The 16,732-nt window shown below is 38.6% G+C and overlaps 1 protein-coding gene and 1 non-coding gene across 2 annotated transcripts; both read right to left on the reverse strand.

Moving 5' to 3' along the window:
• Window positions 1–7,691: 7,691 nt before the first annotated feature.
• On the reverse strand, window positions 7,692–7,764 carry TRNAC-GCA (transfer RNA cysteine (anticodon GCA)). Its single transcript has one exon. It is a non-coding gene; the product is annotated as a tRNA-Cys (tRNA).
• A 3,548-nt stretch (window positions 7,765–11,312) lies between these two features.
• Window positions 11,313–14,942, reverse strand: LOC139182650 (histone H4-like). Its single transcript, XM_070787402.1, has 2 exons — window positions 14,664–14,942; window positions 11,313–11,408 (listed from the first exon to the last, which is right to left on the reverse strand). Exons 1-2 carry the CDS (start codon window positions 14,922–14,924, stop codon window positions 11,313–11,315), a joined length of 357 nt encoding a protein of 118 aa, XP_070643503.1. The 5' UTR covers window positions 14,925–14,942.
• Between the last annotated feature and the right edge of the window lie 1,790 nt (window positions 14,943–16,732).

Here is a 16,732-nt window from a genome sequence, read left to right on the forward strand (position 1 = left end):
CACTTGACTTCACACTCCAGGATGCCTGGTTCTAGGTGAGTGATCACACCTTTGTGGTTATTTGTGTCACTAAGATCTTTCCTGCAAAGTTCTTCTGTGTATTCTTGCCATCTCTTAATATTGTCTGCTTCTGTTCGCTGCATACTGTTTCTGTTCTATACCTTCTGCTTCTGTTAGGTCCATACCATTTTTGTCCTTTATAGTGCCCATCTTTGCATGAAATGTTCCCTTGGTACAATATGTTCCCTTTGTATGAAATGTTCCTTTGGCTTTTGAGAAGCCAAGGAAAATACCTGGATTCTCAAGAAAAGTAGTGACTTTGGGCTTATTTGACCTAAAATGTTCAGAACTTATTTCACTACATATCTTGTTAGATATCTGCCATCCAGGGACTTTTCTGACCCTTTATTTTATTTTTTTTACAAACATTGCAATGAGGTTTTATAATTATATAATGCCTGGAAATAATAAGTAAGTGAATGAATGAATGAGTGAATGAACATACAGAGCAAACATCAATATAAATTTATAACTATCTATTATAATATCACTTTAATTGGCTGGGCATTTTAAAGTTTAGAAACTATTATGGAGATGGTGTAGCTTATGCATTAGTTATATTTGCAAATGTAGAATTCATATTTTGGAGCCCAGAAGTCACCTGGAGACTTAGGCAGTCATACTGCTGGATAGCTGAGAATGAGAGAGGAGGTTGCCTATGTGACTGTTGGCAGGGAGAGCAAGGCCACATGTGGACAGTTCCCCCAAATTGAAAGTCAGATATTTAAATGTTTGCTATTAAGTTGCTTTTTTTTTTTGGAAAAATTTATTCAGTTTTTTATTTTTTAAAAAAGGTACTTTAGTCTATATACATTATAGAATAGGGGTTTTTGTTAATAACCTTACTTTTTTCATAAAGTTTATGAAATATGAAAATCTGTTTCTTTTTTGATTTCTGGAAATATTCCCAGTCATCTTGTAAGTTATTGATCTTCTTAAATATACTTTGCATTGGTTAATTTTCTGTTAACATTTAATATACAATGACATTGATTTCATAGGGATTTTAAGGTTTAAGTAGAATAGAGTTACGCTTAATATAACTTGATTTTTATAACAATTTACATTTATTGTAATCTTTCTTTAGCAATTTCTAATTTTACAAATTATGTGTTTTATGTGACTTCCTTTAATCTTGTATTTTTAAAGTGTTTGTATATTGTTTATGATTTATCTGTTAAAATGAGTACACTTAATATTAAGATTATTTTGTCCAGAACTACTTAAAATATAGATTCAAGTGAAAGAGGAGAGTGAAAAAGTTGGCTTAAAGCTCAACATTCAAAAAATGAAGATCATGGCATCTGGTCCCATCACTTCATGGGAAATAGATGGGGAAATAGTGGAAATAGTGTCAGACTTTATTTTTCTGGGCTCCAAAATCACTGCGGATGGTGACTGCAGCCATGAAATTAAAAGATGCTTACTCCTTGGAAGGAAAGTTATGACCAACCTAGATAGCATATTCAAAAGCAGAGACATTACTTTGCCAACAAAGGTTCCTCTAGTCAAGGCTATGGTTTTTCCTGTGGTCACGTATGGATGTGAGAGTTGGACTGTGAAGAAGGCTGAGAGCTGAAGAATTGATGCTTTTGAACTGTGGTGTTGGAGAAGACTCTTGCAAGCCCCTTGGACTGCTAGGAGATCCAACCAGTCCATTCTGAAGGTGATCAGCCCTGGCATTTCTTTGGAAGGAATGATGCTAAAGCTGAAACTCCGGCCCTTTGGCCACCTCATGCAAAGAGTTGACTTATTGGAAAAGACTCTGATGCTGGGAGGGATTGGGGGCAAGAGGAGAAGGGGATGACAGAGGATGAGATGGCTGGATGGCATCACTGACACGATGGATGTGAGTCTGAGTGAACTCCGGGAGTTGGTGATGGACAGGGAGGCCCTGTGTGCTGCAATTCATGGGGTCGCAAAGAGTTGGACATGACTGAGCGACTGAACTGAACTGAACTGAAAGTTTCAGTTATTACATTTATCAGTGATTTCATATTTTATTCTGGGTTTTATTTTTGAATTTTTTTTAGGGTGCACTTTTAAAAAATATGAGTTGAGTCTTTTTTCATATTTTAAAATTAATGTCTGGGTTTATTGTATTATTTTGGAAGAATATAGACTACATAATTATATTAATTTTATTATTAAGAGTTTCCTTAACATAGTGAAAACTTGTTAACAATAAGAGGTTAATTACTTTTGCCTCTCACATTTAGCATATCAGTTTTATTATCAGCTTAGTAATGCTGTAAAGGTAAAATTTTACCCTAAATCAATGAGAAGATTAAAAAAAGGAAATCCAGAAAAAATGATTTAGTTCAGTTCAGTTCAGTTGCTCAGAGGTGTTTGACTCTCTGCAACCCCATGGACTGCAGCATGCCAGGCCTTTCTGTCTATCACCAACTCCCGGAGTTTACCCAAACTCATGTCCATTGATTCGGTGATGCCATCCAGCCATCTCATCCTGTCGTCTCCTTCTCCTCCTACCTTCAATCTTCCCAGCATCAGGGTCTTTTCTAATGAGTCAGTTCTTCACATCAGGTGGCCAAAATATTGGAGTTTCAGCTTCAGCATCAGTCCTTCCAATGAATATTCAGGACTGATTTCCTTTTGGATGGACTGGTTGGATCTCCTTGCTGTCCAAGGGACTCTCAAGAGTCTTCTCCAACACCACAGTTCAAAAGTATCAATTCTTCAGTGCTCAGTTTTCTTTATAGTTCAACTCTCCCATCCATACATGACTACTGGAAAAGCCATAGCTTTGACTAGATGTACCTTTGTCAGCAAAGTAATGTCTCTGCTTTTTAATAAGCTGTCTAGGTTGGTCACATGGAGAAGGCAATGGCACCCCACTCCATTACTCTTGCCTGGAAAATCCCATGGATGGAGGAGCCTGGTAGGCTGCAGTCCATGGGGTCGCTAGAGTCAGACACGACTGAGTGACTTCACTTTCACTTTTCACTTTCATGCATTGGAGAAGGAAATGGCAACCCGCTCCAGTGTTCTTGCCTGGAGAATCCCAGGGACGGTGGAGCCTGATGGGCTGCCGTCTCTGGGGTTGCACAGAGTCGGACACGACTGAAGCGACTTAGCAGCAGCAGCAGCAGTAGCAGGTTGGTCATAACTTTTCTTCCAAGGAGCAAGTGTCCTTAAATTTCATGGCTGCTAGTGATTTAAAATGCATCTAAACTTGCACTTCTCTAATAGGACTGGGATGTCATAAACTGTTTCTCAGAGGGTAAACCTCCTAATTAACTTGCACAGGATGAATTGATTGAGTCAGTACCAGAAGCAGAGAAAGTGTAAGCTTGGCAGTGAGGGGGCATGCAAAAGGGCACTATGACAGAGAGCACCTAGGAGAAGACGGGTCTGTGTGATCCTCTGTTTCTGGACTGGGTGACTAAGTGAATGATTATGGTCTTTATCAAGGGACAATTCTAAGCAGATTGGGAAAAAGGAAGATATCAAGTCCAGTATTAGCTGTATAACCATGTGATCATACCATTACTTGCACTTTTCAAAGTAATTTCAATGTATTTGAAGGGTGCCAGTTTATCCTCACAAAAAAAGTGCAAGAATAAGGCAGTTAATATTTTCATTTTACAGGTGGGAAGACTGATTAAAGTGATTTGTTGAAGGTCACAGAGCAAATCAAGGATTAACTCAGGAATCAAATTCTGGTTTCTAAGTTACAAATCCAAGGATTTTTCTGCTGCACTACTAGATATACCCATTGTAACCATTTAACATTCTCTTATGCACATGGTTATATATGACTTTGAAGTAATGCTGATGCTCATTCGTGTCCATTGATACATATCTGTATCTCTCTATCTAATCATCTGTCTGAGAGGAAAGAGGTGACTTCCAGACATAATATTAATTAGGTAACTCTTTTTATAGAGTTCTGATATTAAAAAGTTCTCATTTTCTACTCCAAGGGAGACTGCAAATGATAGCCCCACCCCCAAAAGTTTTTACTCCATGACACTAGTTCTGGAGAAAGTTATTTCTAAAGGAAAGAATTTAGCTTAACTGGTAAAATGAAAACCAACCCTTTCATTACAAATAGCTTAAATCTGTAGTTTCATAACTCCCCCCAGCCATGAACTTCAAAGCCCTCCCAGAGCAGTCCTGGAACAGGTTTCTTATTCTCCGTTTGAACTTCTTAATCAATCTTTTCCACTACCTAGCATTCATGCTTTGGAAGCAGAAGGAAATAGGAATCTGAGTTTTAGCTGAATCAGACATAAACAAAAGCTAGGAGCTTGAGTGAAATGTGCCATTCTGTCTAGCTCTGTTTTAACTAACCCTGTAAAAAAATTTCTGAACTCTTATCTTCTTTAGAATACACTGGATTGAATTGGTCACTTGGATTTGTGAAGAATCTTGTACTTTAAAAATTAATTTATTTGTGTAATCATAGTAGCATTTTAATAGGAATAGAAGAAAACAGGTAGTGGTAAGATACCCTGAATGCATTAATTCCATTTTATCTAGTTTATTCTTGTGATAGAAGCCAATTTATTGCAGTGGTCTGTCTTTTTTTTTTTTTTTTTAACCATCTGACCCACTATGGGAGTTCCATGAAGAACAATACATAAAAGCTGGGATTGTAAAGAGGGTAGGGAGTGGTACAGGGTAAAATCAGTTATTGGCAGAGTGTATTTTTTTAAACTTTTTATTTTGTAGTGGACCTAGAGCCAGACATCCTGGAATGTGAAGTCAAGTGGGCCTTAGAAAGCATCACTACGAACAAATTTAATGGAGGTGATGGAATTCCAGTTAAGCTTTTCCAAATCCTGAAAGATGATGCTGTGAAAGTGCTGCACTCAATATGCCAGCAAATTTGGAAAACTCAGCAGTGGCCACAGGACTGGAAAAGGTCAGTTTTCATTCCAATCCCAAAGAAAGGCAATGCCAAAGAATGCTCAAACTACTGCACAATTCCACTCATCTCACATGCCAGTAAAGTAATGCTCAAAATTCTCCAAGCCAGGCTTCAGCAATATGTGAACTGTGAACTTCCTGATGTTCAAGCTGGTTTTAGAAAAGGCAGAGGAACCAGAGATCAAATTGCCAACATCCGCTGGATCACAGAAAAAGCAAGAGAGTTCCAGAAAAGCATCAATTTCTGCTTTATTGACTATGCCAAAGCCTTTGACTGTGTGGATCACAATAAACTGTGGAAAATTCTAAAAGAGGTAGGAATACCAGAACACCTGACCTGCCTCTTGAGAAATTTGTATGCAGGTCAGGAAGCAACAGTTAGAACTGGACATGGAACAACAGACTGGTTCCAAATAGGAAAAGGAGTTCGTCAAGGCTGTATATTGTCACCTGTTTATTTAACTTATATGCAGAGTACATCATGAGAAACCCTGGACTGGAAGAAACACAAGCTGGAATCAAGATTGCTGGGAGAAATATCAATAACCTCAGATATGCAGATGACACCACCCTTATGGCAGAAAGTGAAGAGGAACTCAAAAGCCTCTTGATGAAAGTGAAAGTGGAAAGTAAAAAAGTTGGCTTAAAGCTCAACATTCAGAAAACTAAGATCATGGCATCTGGTCCCATCACTTCATGGGAAATAGATGGGGAAATAGTGGAAACAGTGTCAGACTTTATTTTTCTGGGCTCCAAAATCACTACAGATGGTGACTGCAGCCATGAAATTAAAAGACGCTTACTCCTTGGAAGGAAAGTTATGACCAACCTAGATAGCATATTCAAAAGCAGAGACATTACTTTGCCAACAAAGGTTCGTCTAGTCAAGGCTATGGTTTTTCCTGTGGTCATGTATGGATGTGAGAGTTGGACTGTGAAGAAGGCTGAGAGCTGAAGAATTGATGCTTTTGAACTGTGGTGTTGGAGAAGACTCTTGAGAGTCCCTTGGACTGCAAGGAGATCCAACCAGTCCATTCTGAAGGTGATCAGCCCTGGGATTTCATTGGAAGGAATGATATTGAAGCTGAAACTCCAGTACTTTGGCCACCTCATGCAAAGAGTTGACTCATTGGAAAAGACCGTGATGCTGGGAGGGATTGGGGGCAGGAGGAGAAGGGGACGACAGAGGATGAGATGGCTGGATGGCATCACTGACTCGATGGCCGTGAGTCTCAGTGAACTTCGGGAGTTGGTGATGGACAGGAAGGCCTGGCGTGCTGCGATTCATGAGGTCGCAGAGAGTCGGACATGACTGAGCGACTGATCTGATCTGATCTGATCTGATAGCCGATTAACAATGTTGTGACAGTTTCAGGTGAACAGAGAAAGCACTCAACCATACATATACATGTATTCAATCTCCCTCAAATCCTCTTCCCATCCAGGCTGCCACATAGCATTAAGCAGAGGTCCTTGGGCTGTACAGTAGATCCTTGTTGGTTATCCATTTTAAATATAGCAATTTATTTTTAAAAATTAGCTACAGTAATATATCTGGTCCTCCCTGTTCCAGAATCTCATCAAACTACAAAAGCAGCAGAGTTGATTTTGCCTCCCTCTGAACCTAGTGGGGCTTTGTTACCACCTTGATGAATAAAATGTTTTGCAAGTGACACTATGTGATTTTTAAGATTATGTCATAAAAGGGGGCTTGACCTTCCACCTGGTGTTTTCTCTCAGGAGGTGTGTCTAGGGAACTGTAAGATTGTAAGAAATTGGGATTCCTAAAGCTGTCATGCTTGAGAGACCACAATTAGAGGCCACAAAAAGATAGCCTCCTGAAGACTTGGAGCAGTTCAAGCCCCCAGGCTTGAAGAAGCTGGGGGAAGCTATTTGAGTCTGCCCACATCAGCTGCCAGTTATATGAGTGAGCAGGCTTTTAGATGATTCTATCTCTGTTTTCACAGTGTTTTAGCTGACACTAAGTAGAACAGAGACAAGCTGCTTCCTCTACGCCCTGCCCAAACAGCAGATTTGTGAGGAGACTAAATATTGTTATTGTTTTAAGCCAGTAAGTTCTGGAGTGATTTGTTACATAGCATTTGATAACAAGGAAAAGTTGTTATACACTGTAAATTGCATGATATTGATTAATCCAGTCCTTGCTTATCTAGGAAGTAGTATCAGTTTATGATTTATTTATGCACTTTTATTCTTCTACATCTCTCTTCTTCTGCCCATGCCATGGGTTTTATTTTCCTATTAATGTTTAGAATGCGAAAATATTCTAAATGGAGAATGTGGAAAATAAAAAGTAACATCAGGTAATTTGGTTGCCAGAGTCTTTTAAGAGCAATAGTTAGAGAAACAAGAAGGGGAATAATGTTTGCAATAATAGAATAAAATAAGTTATAGGCAGCATTCTATGTGATTTTCCATTGGGGTCACTGCTACTTCAGCAAACAAAATATCTGTTGCATTGCACTTCAAAATCACTAAGTGATTTCCACTACATGCAATCTTCAGAATTTCCACCCCAAACAATAGAAGGAATTTTTAAAAAGTCAAATAAGCAGGGTGACAAAGTTATGACAAACCTAAAGACAGTGAAAGTGAAGTAGTTCAGTCGTGTCCGACTCTTTGCAACCCCATGGACTGTAAGCTACCAGGCTCCTCCCTCCATGGGATTCTCCAGGCAAGAATACTGGAGTGGGTTGCCATTTCCTTCTCCAGGGGAGCTTCCTGACCCAGGGATCGAACCTGGGTCTCCTGCATTGCAGGCAGATGCTTTAACCTCTGAGCCACCAGGGAAGCCCGTGACCAACCCAAACAACTTACTTATTAAATAGCAGAGAAATTAGTTTACCAACACAGGTCCACTTAGTTAAAGCTATGGTTTTTCCAATAATCATGTATGGATGTGAGAGTTGGACTATAAAGAATGCTGAGTGCCAAAGAATTGATGCTTTTGAACTGTGGTGTTGGAGAAGACCCTTGAGAGTCCCTTGGACTGCAAAGAGATCAAACCATTCTATCCTAAAGGCAACCAGTCCTGAATATTCATTGGAAGGACTGATGCTGAAGCTGAAACTTCAATACTTTGGCCACCTGATGCGAAGAACTGACTCATTTGAAAAGACCCTGATGCTGGGAAAGATTGAAGGCAGGAGGAGAAGGGTACGACAGAGGATGAGATGGTTGGATGGCATCACTGACTCAATGGACATGAATTTGAGTAAACTCTGGGAGTTGCTGATGGAGAGGGAGGCCTCATGTGCTGCAGTCCATGTGTCACAAAGAGTCGGACACAACTGAGAGACTGAATTAAATTGAACTTTAAAAGTCAATGTCTCCCCACTTGGACTACAATCTGTCCTTTTTTTTCCCATTAGATTATAAACCTAATTAGACTGATCAATTCTCCATGTTCCACAAAAGTCTTAAATAAAAGTTCATGCAATGAGAAGATGGGATTATTGTTTGATAATATGTAACAAAGAGTTACATATTATTGTAACTCTCATATTATTATTGACCCATCCCATAGATGCTGCTAAAGACCTCTGAGCCACAGAAAGGTTTTTACATCTGATTCCAATGAGACAGGCAAAGTGAAAGGACGGGAAGGCTGCAGTGCTGCAGTCCTTGGGGTCCTCAAAGAATCAGACACGACTTAGAGACTGAATAACCAATGGGACATAAGCCCTGCCTCTCAACAGTACTTACTGCTGTCCGCATCCAAAGAACAGCAGTTTCTCTAGGGTAGTCTAGCTCTTTCCATACCTTGGCTAATTAACAAGGAGTGGGTTCCAGAACATAGGTTCATTCTTTAAAATAAAGCCTCCATTTACTTCCTGCTAGGGCAATTATCTATAATTATCAGGCATCTCTGCTGACTTCTTTTTTTTTTTTTTCCTGCTGACTTCTAATCATACATTTTCTTGTCCATGTTGTCTCTGTGGTTGGTCACCATCACTCTGGGGCACGCACATACACACACAACTATTTTCTGACACCTTGGAAGAGGCACAGGTAACACTGATAAAAATGCAAAATGAGATCAAGAGTATAAGGAAAGGGGTGGATTGAGAAAGAACATCAAGTTCAGTGTTCTCAAGTGAGACTATAGCTTTAAAAAGATCCATGATGCTATGTAATTAAGAACATTTTTATTCTATAGAGCCACTGAATCACTAAGAAAAGCATATTTTAGAGAAAACAATGTTGCTATTTTATTTCTAAGACCCAGTTTATTCCAAGTTGCTAATTCTCTGAAAAAACAAATGGGCTATTAAATATTTGATAAAGTACTCAATCTGACTTGAAAGAGAGAAGAAGAAAAAGTGCCACAAGTTATGTTTTTTTGCTTACCAAACTGGCAGAAGTAAAAAACTGGAAGCAAGTGGAGAAAGGGGTACACTCAGGCGTGTTGCTGGCGATCATAAATTGGTGTTATATTCATGGAGAGTATATTAGTTTTCTACAACTGATGAAATGAAAATTTGAGTATCTTTGAACAGAAATTAATGTCTCACAATTCTGGAGGCCCGGAATTCAAAATCAAGGCATTGGTGTGGGCTTGCTCTCTCTGAAACCTCTAGGAGAGTATTCGCTGCAGGTTTTTCTCCTAAATTGCGGTAGTTTCCTGGCACCATCAGACACCTGGGTTATCACATTCCCAGTCTTCACATGGCATTCCTGTGTCTGTGTGTCTGTTTCTAAACTTTCCCTTTTTTAAATGACATCAGTCATACTGGGTTAGGAACAAACCCTACTCCTCTCATCTCAACAAATATGTCTACATTGACCTTGTTACTAAATAAGGTCATATTCTAAGTTACTATGGGTACTGTATTTGGAGGAGATGACATATTTAAAGGGGCTTCTCAGGTGGCTCAGTCAGTGAAGAATCTGCCTGTAGTGCAGAGACATAGATGATGCTGGTTTGATCCCTGGGTTGGGAAGATTCTTCCTCCTGGAGGAGGGCGTGGCAACCCACCCTAGTATTCTTGGCTGGAGAATCTCATGGACAGAGGAACCTGGTGGGCTATAGTTCACGGGATTGCAGAGTCAGACATGACTGAAGCAACTGAGCATGCATGCATGACACATTTAAAATCAACAGAAAGCTATTTACAAATATCTGTCAAAATTTAAAATGCACATACCCATTAAACCAACACTAGGTGTTCCACATATAGGCTCATACACATGGAGATGTAATAAACATAGAAATTAATTGCACCATTGAGTATAATAGCAAAAGCCTGGAAACATTAATGGATGACCAGTGGTAGATAACTGATAAATGAAGTACATCTGTATACACTCATAGAAAAATTACTAAGCTATACTTTTAAGAAAGCAAGCAAGGTATACAACAGTTTTATGATATTTTCCCATTTGTATGAATGTGTGTATGCCATACACACACACATGCTTTGAAAACATGTCTAGAGTATTTTTCAGCTTTCCCCATAAAAGGTGGCATTTGTTCCCCATCCCTTCAGTATGGGCTGACTTTGTGACTAGTTTTGACCAAAAGCATGCAGATGAATTTCAAACCTAGGCTTCAAGAGTCTTTGAATCTATCTTCTGCTCTTGCCTTCTTGACAACCTGAAAGTAACAACCAACATATGAAGAAGCAGGCCTGGTTCTTCTGGGAGGAGAGATCGCGTAGAAACAAAGGTCCATTTGGACCACCAACACCGATTGTCAGAAATGGAAGTGAGGCCATGCTTGTCTTTTCAGGACTGTATAAGCTGCTGATGATTATGGTCATTTAAGTGACCCCAAAGGACATTTCCAGAAAAACCACCCAGTTGATGCCAAGCCAGCTCAAATTAGTAAAGGACAGAATCACAAGTAAAGAAAATGGCTTTTATTTTAAGCCATTGATTTTGGGGTGCTGTATGCTATAGCAGTAGCTAACTGATACACACAAATATATGAAATGGGTTTGTTTGCATGCATCTATGCACAAACATGCACATGCGTGTATATGTTTATAAACAAATAGAATATTTCTGAATGGAGATGCAGAGAATGTATAAAAGTGGTTGCCTCCAGAAAAGGGAAGTGAGTGTTTAGGGGACAGGGTAAGGAAGGGTAACAAGCATATCACTTTTTAAAAATGGGTGCACTCTAAATCTTTTGAATTTTGTGTCATGTGCATTTAGTACCCATTCAGAAATTAAATAAATTTTAAAAATTCAGTATTGTATTGAGATACCAAGCAATACGATACTTTCACAGGTTATTTGTACTGGTACATGCCACATCTAAGAGAAAGGATCTGGCAGAGGGAATGCTGTGGAAATGGCAAATCTAGTTTCTGAAGTTTTTTAATGCGAAAAATTCACAAAACCTTATCAGAAAGTACGTCAGCAGTGAGGCTTGTTAATGAGGACCCAAGCAGTTTCTGCACAATACTCAGTGACATTCTGTGGATGGACTGAAAAAGTAGATGAGAAATGTTTAAAACATCTACTACAGCCTTTTAACAGTCTGTAAAAAAATAAATAAATAAAACTATGAGAAACTAAAAAAAGAAAAACAATAAAAAACAAAGCTTTCTTTTGTTATTTAATATTTTTATATTTTTCTTGGGTTTCCCTGGTGGCTCAGTTGATAAAGAATCTGCCTGCAATGCGGGAGACCTGGGTTCCATCTCTAGGTTGGGAAAATCCCCTGGAGGATGATATGGTAACCCACTCAGTATTCTTGCCTGGAGAATCCCATGGACAGACGAGCCTGCAGGCTACAGTCCATTGGGTCACAAAGAGTCAGGCACTACTAAGCGACTTTAGCTTTCACTATTGCTAGAATAATACACATGTACTTCTTAGTAGAGAATAAATAATTCCACACAAAACCCACAAAGAATACATATGTGTGTGCACCTGCTAGACTGTTCTGGATATCAAATTATTAATTAGGAAGAATGTCTGTATCAAAGATTTTCATTGTGAAATATTGCCGGATGTGAGATGGAAAAAAAAAAAAAAGAAAAGAAAATACCTGCATTGTTGCTCAAATTGGAAAAAATTCAAATTATTAATGATTAGAGGGATGGGTGTAGAGAATAATTCCAAATGCAGGCAGATAGTAACATATATCTGTATAATTCAGCTAATTAGGGAAGTTCTATTCAAAATGTGAATATCAAAAATTTTTCTCCAAAATCTTCATTATAGGAGAAAAATTAGTGGTGTTATGTTCTCTGTCTTAGACACAGATACATACACACCCCTGGTTTTGCTACGAAAATAACAAATTGTTCCCTGGGAACAAAATGTTCCTAGGAAGGCATGTTTTATTATTTAAAATTTTATGCTTTTAACAGTCACAGATCTATAAACTCTGCTGGTCATTGAAAAACATAATTTTAAAGAATGTCAAGAATTACATTGTTGCAGTAGTTCTTTGTGTTAAAAACATAACAAAAACTGAAATTATATTACAAAAGAAAATATAATGAATTAGGAAGTAATGAGAATATAATTTACTGTTTTAAATACTTACTGTGTGCCAGGTATTTTTTTATTCATTATCTTTAATCTTTAAAACTACCATTTCTCCAATTGCTTTGATTCTTGCCTTTTCTGACTCCAGTAATTACTGATGTATTTGCCTGAAGAATAGTTCACAAATTTATCCCCTTTCCATTTCTACTATTTTCGTCCCCTTCTTGGCCACCAAATTTACCATAGCTTCTAATTCCATTTTTCTCTGTATCTTGCCTTACTATATATTCTCTACATCATTGTAAGCTGTTTTCCAATCAAAGCTAATGAAAACTCTTTAATTACTAATCATGACCCTAAGAATAAAATACAAGCTACCTACTATGGGACATACGTTTCCGTATGATATGGCACTTCCCAACTCTCTTATCTCATTTCAGTACACTCTCAGTGGCTAAGCTTCAGAGATCCTGTATTGTCACATTGCCTGAAACGCCTACTCCAAACTCAGAGCCTTTGTAACTGTTCATTACTTTGTTGGTTAGGGTACTTATGCTACTCTGTATTTTTAGCTCCTGAACTCTGCTTAAATCACCCATAATTGAGGGGTCTTTCCTTAGTATACTATTTAAAATAAATAGTGCCTTGTCCCTTCATTATTTTCCAACTCAGTCAGCAATAGGTAATCTCCACAGCACTTCTCATAATAGATGCTTATTTTCTTTCTATTTATTTTTCAAATCTTTCTATATTCAAATTATCATTCAAGTTTAAGCGTGAGATGAAAACATTTTCAAACACTAAATGTGTTCATCTTCAGAAAAGGCTAAAAAATATACTTAAAAAGATATATTAAAACCAGAATACAGGAGCAGAATAAAAGCAAAATCAAGGCACTATATATCTACAGTAATGATAAATTATATTTATGGTATTTAAAAAAATTGAAAAGGGTACAAACTTTTATCTATAAGATAATGTCTGAATAGTTAATGTAAAGCATGGCAAGTATAGTAGATAACATTGCATTCTATAATTTTTATGACAGCGTAAGTTCAGTTCAGTCTCTCAGTCATGTCCGACTCTTTGTGACCCCATGAATTGCATCACGCCAGGCCTCCCTGTCCATCACCAACTCCTGGAGTTCACTCAACTCACGTCCAATCAAGTCAGTGATGCCATCCAGCCATCTCATCCTCTGTCGTCCCCCTCTCCTCCTGCCCCCAATCCCTCCCAGCATCAGAGTCTTTTCCAATAAGTCAACTCTTTGCATGAGGTGGCCAAAGTACTGGATTTTCAGCTTTAGCATCATTCCTTCCAAAGAAATCCCAGGGCTGATCTCCTTCAGAATGGACTGGTTGGATCTCCTTGCAGTCCAAGGGACTCTCAAGAGTCTTCTCCAACACCACAGTTCAAAAGCATCAATTCTTTGGTGCTTAGCCTTCTTCACAGTCCAACTCTCGCATCCATACATGACCTCAGGAAAAACCATAGCCTTGACTAGACGAACCTTTGTTGGCAAAGTAATGTCTCTGCTTTTGAATATGCTATCTAGGTTGGTCATAACTTTCCTTCCAAGGAGTAAGCGTCTTTTAATTTCATGGCTGCAGTCACCATCTGTAGTGATTTTGGAGCCCAGAAAAATAAAGTCTGACACTGTTTCCACTGTTTCCCCATCTATTTCCCATGAAGTGATGGGACCGAATGCCATAATCTTCATTTTCTGAATGTTGAGCTTTAGGTCAAATTTTTCACTCTCCTCTTTCACTTTCATCAAGAGGCTTTTTAGTTCCTCTTCACTTTCTGCCATAAGGGTGGTGTCATCTGCATATCTGAGGTTATTGATATTTCTCTCAGCAATCTTGATTCCAGCTTGTCTTCTTCCAGTCCAGAGTTTCTCATGATGTACTCTGCATATAAGTTAAATAAGCAGGGTGACAACATACAGCCTTGACGTACTCCTTTTCCTATTTGGAACCAGTCTGTTGTTCCATGTCCAGTTCTAACTGTTGCTTCCTGACCCGCATATAGGTTTCTCAAGAGGCAGGTCAGGTGGTCTGGTATTCCCATCTCTTTCAGAGTTTTCCACAGTTTATTGTGATCCACACAGTCAAAGGCTTTGGCATAGTCAATAAAGCAGAAATTGATGTTTTTCTGGAATTCTCTTGCTTTTTCCATGATCCAGCGGATGTTGGCAATTTGATCTCTGGTTCCTCTGCCTTTTCTTTTTTTTTAAATAAGACCACGTCCATAGCGGTGACTGTCTTCCGCTTGGCATGCTCGGTGTAGGTGACCGCGTCCCGGATCACGTTCTCCAGAAACACTTTCAGGACCCCGCGGGTCTCTTCGTAGATGAGCCCAGAGATGCGCTTCACACCACCACGACGAGCCAGGTGGCGGATAGCAGGTTTAGTGATGCCCTGGATGTTGTCGCGCAGAACCTTGCGGTGGCGCTTAGCGCCGCCTTTCCCCAGACCTTTGCCGCCTTTGCCGCGTCCAGACATGGCTTCACGAAAAGTAAACCAATAGCAACTCCTCTGCCTTTTCTAAAACCAGCTTGAACATCAGGAAGTTCATAGTTCACATATTGCTGAAGCCTGGCTTGGAGAATTTTGAGCATTACTTTACTGGCATGTGAGATGAGTGCAATTGTGTGGTAGTTTGAGCATTCTTTGGCATTGCCTTTCTTTGGGATCGGAATGAAAACTGACCTTTTCCAGTCCTGTGGCCACTGCTGAGTTTTCCAAATTTGCTGGCATATTGAGTGCAGCACTTTCACAGCATCATCTTTCAGGATTTGAAATAGCTCAACTGTAATTCCATCACCTCCACTAGCTTTGTTCATAGTGATGCTTTCTAAGGCCCACTTGACTTCACATTCCAGGATGTCTGGCTCTAGGTCAGTAATCACACCATCGTGATTATCTGGGACGTGAAGATCTTTTTTGTACAGTTCTTCTGTGAATTCTTGCCATCTCTTCTTGATATCTTCTGCTTCTTTTAGTCCATACCATTTCTGTCCTTTATCGAGCCCATCTTTGCATGAAATGTTCCCTTGGTATCTCTAATTTTCTTGAAGAGATCCCTAGTCTCTCCCATTCTGTTGTTTTCCTCTATTTCTTTGCATTGATCGCTGAGGAAGGCTTTCTTATCTCTTCTTGCTATTCTTTGGAACTATGAGAGTATAGTTGTACAATATTATATAAGTTACAGGTATACAATACAATGATTCATAATTTTAAGTTATACTCCATGTATGGTTATTATAAAATATTGGCTATATTTTTATGTTATAAAATATATCCTTTAGCTTATTTTATACCTAATAGTTTGAACTTAATTCTCCATCCCTGTGTTGCCCCTCCCCTCTTCTCTCTCTTCACTGGTAGCCACTATTTTGTCCTCTCTATCTGTGGGTCTGCTTCTTTTTTTGGTATGCTCACTAGTTTGTTATAAATTTTAGATTCCACATATACATTAAATCATATAATGTTTGTCATTCTCTGTTTCATTTCACTTAGTGTAATACTCTTCACGTCCATTCATATTGCTGCAAATGGCAACATTTCACTCTTTTTTATGACTGAGTAGTATTCCTGCATGCTTATGTGTAAGTGCATGTGTGTTTATCACAATTTCTTTATCCATTCACTTACTGATGGGCATTCAGGTTGCTTCCATATATTGGCAAAAATTGTAAATAATGGTAGTTATTGTAAATAATGCTGCAGTAAACACTAGGGTGCATGTCTCTTTTTGAATTAGTCCTTTTTTCATATATATACCCAGGAGTTGAATTGCTGGGTAATGTCGCAGTCCTCTATTTAGTTTCTTGACAAATCTCCATTCTTTCCTACAGTGGCTACACCACTTTACATTGCCACCATCAGTGTACAAGAGTTTTGTTTTGTTTTTCCCACATTCTTGTCAACATTTGCTGTGTTCTTTATGATGGTAGCCATGCTGATAGGTGTGAAGTGGTATTTCATTGTGGTTTTGATTTGCACTTCGCTGATGATTTAGGGATCTATGAACATCTTTCATGCACTGTTGGGCATCTGCTTTTCCTCTTTGGAACAATATCTATTCAGTTCTTCTGCCCATTTTTTAATCAGGCCTTTTTTTTCTGTTAAGTTGTATGAACTATTTATATATGTTAGATATTAACCCCTTATTGGTCATATCATTTGTAAATATCTTCTCCCATTCAGTAGGTTATATTGTCATTTTGCTCTTGGTTTCCTGTGTTGTGCAAAATCTTTTAACTTTTATTATATCCTACTTGTTTGGTTTTGCTTTTATTTCTTTTGCC

This window comes from Bos indicus, chromosome 4 (assembly GCF_029378745.1).
Source record: "Bos indicus isolate NIAB-ARS_2022 breed Sahiwal x Tharparkar chromosome 4, NIAB-ARS_B.indTharparkar_mat_pri_1.0, whole genome shotgun sequence".
NCBI classification, from domain to species: domain Eukaryota; kingdom Metazoa; phylum Chordata; class Mammalia; order Artiodactyla; family Bovidae; genus Bos; species Bos indicus.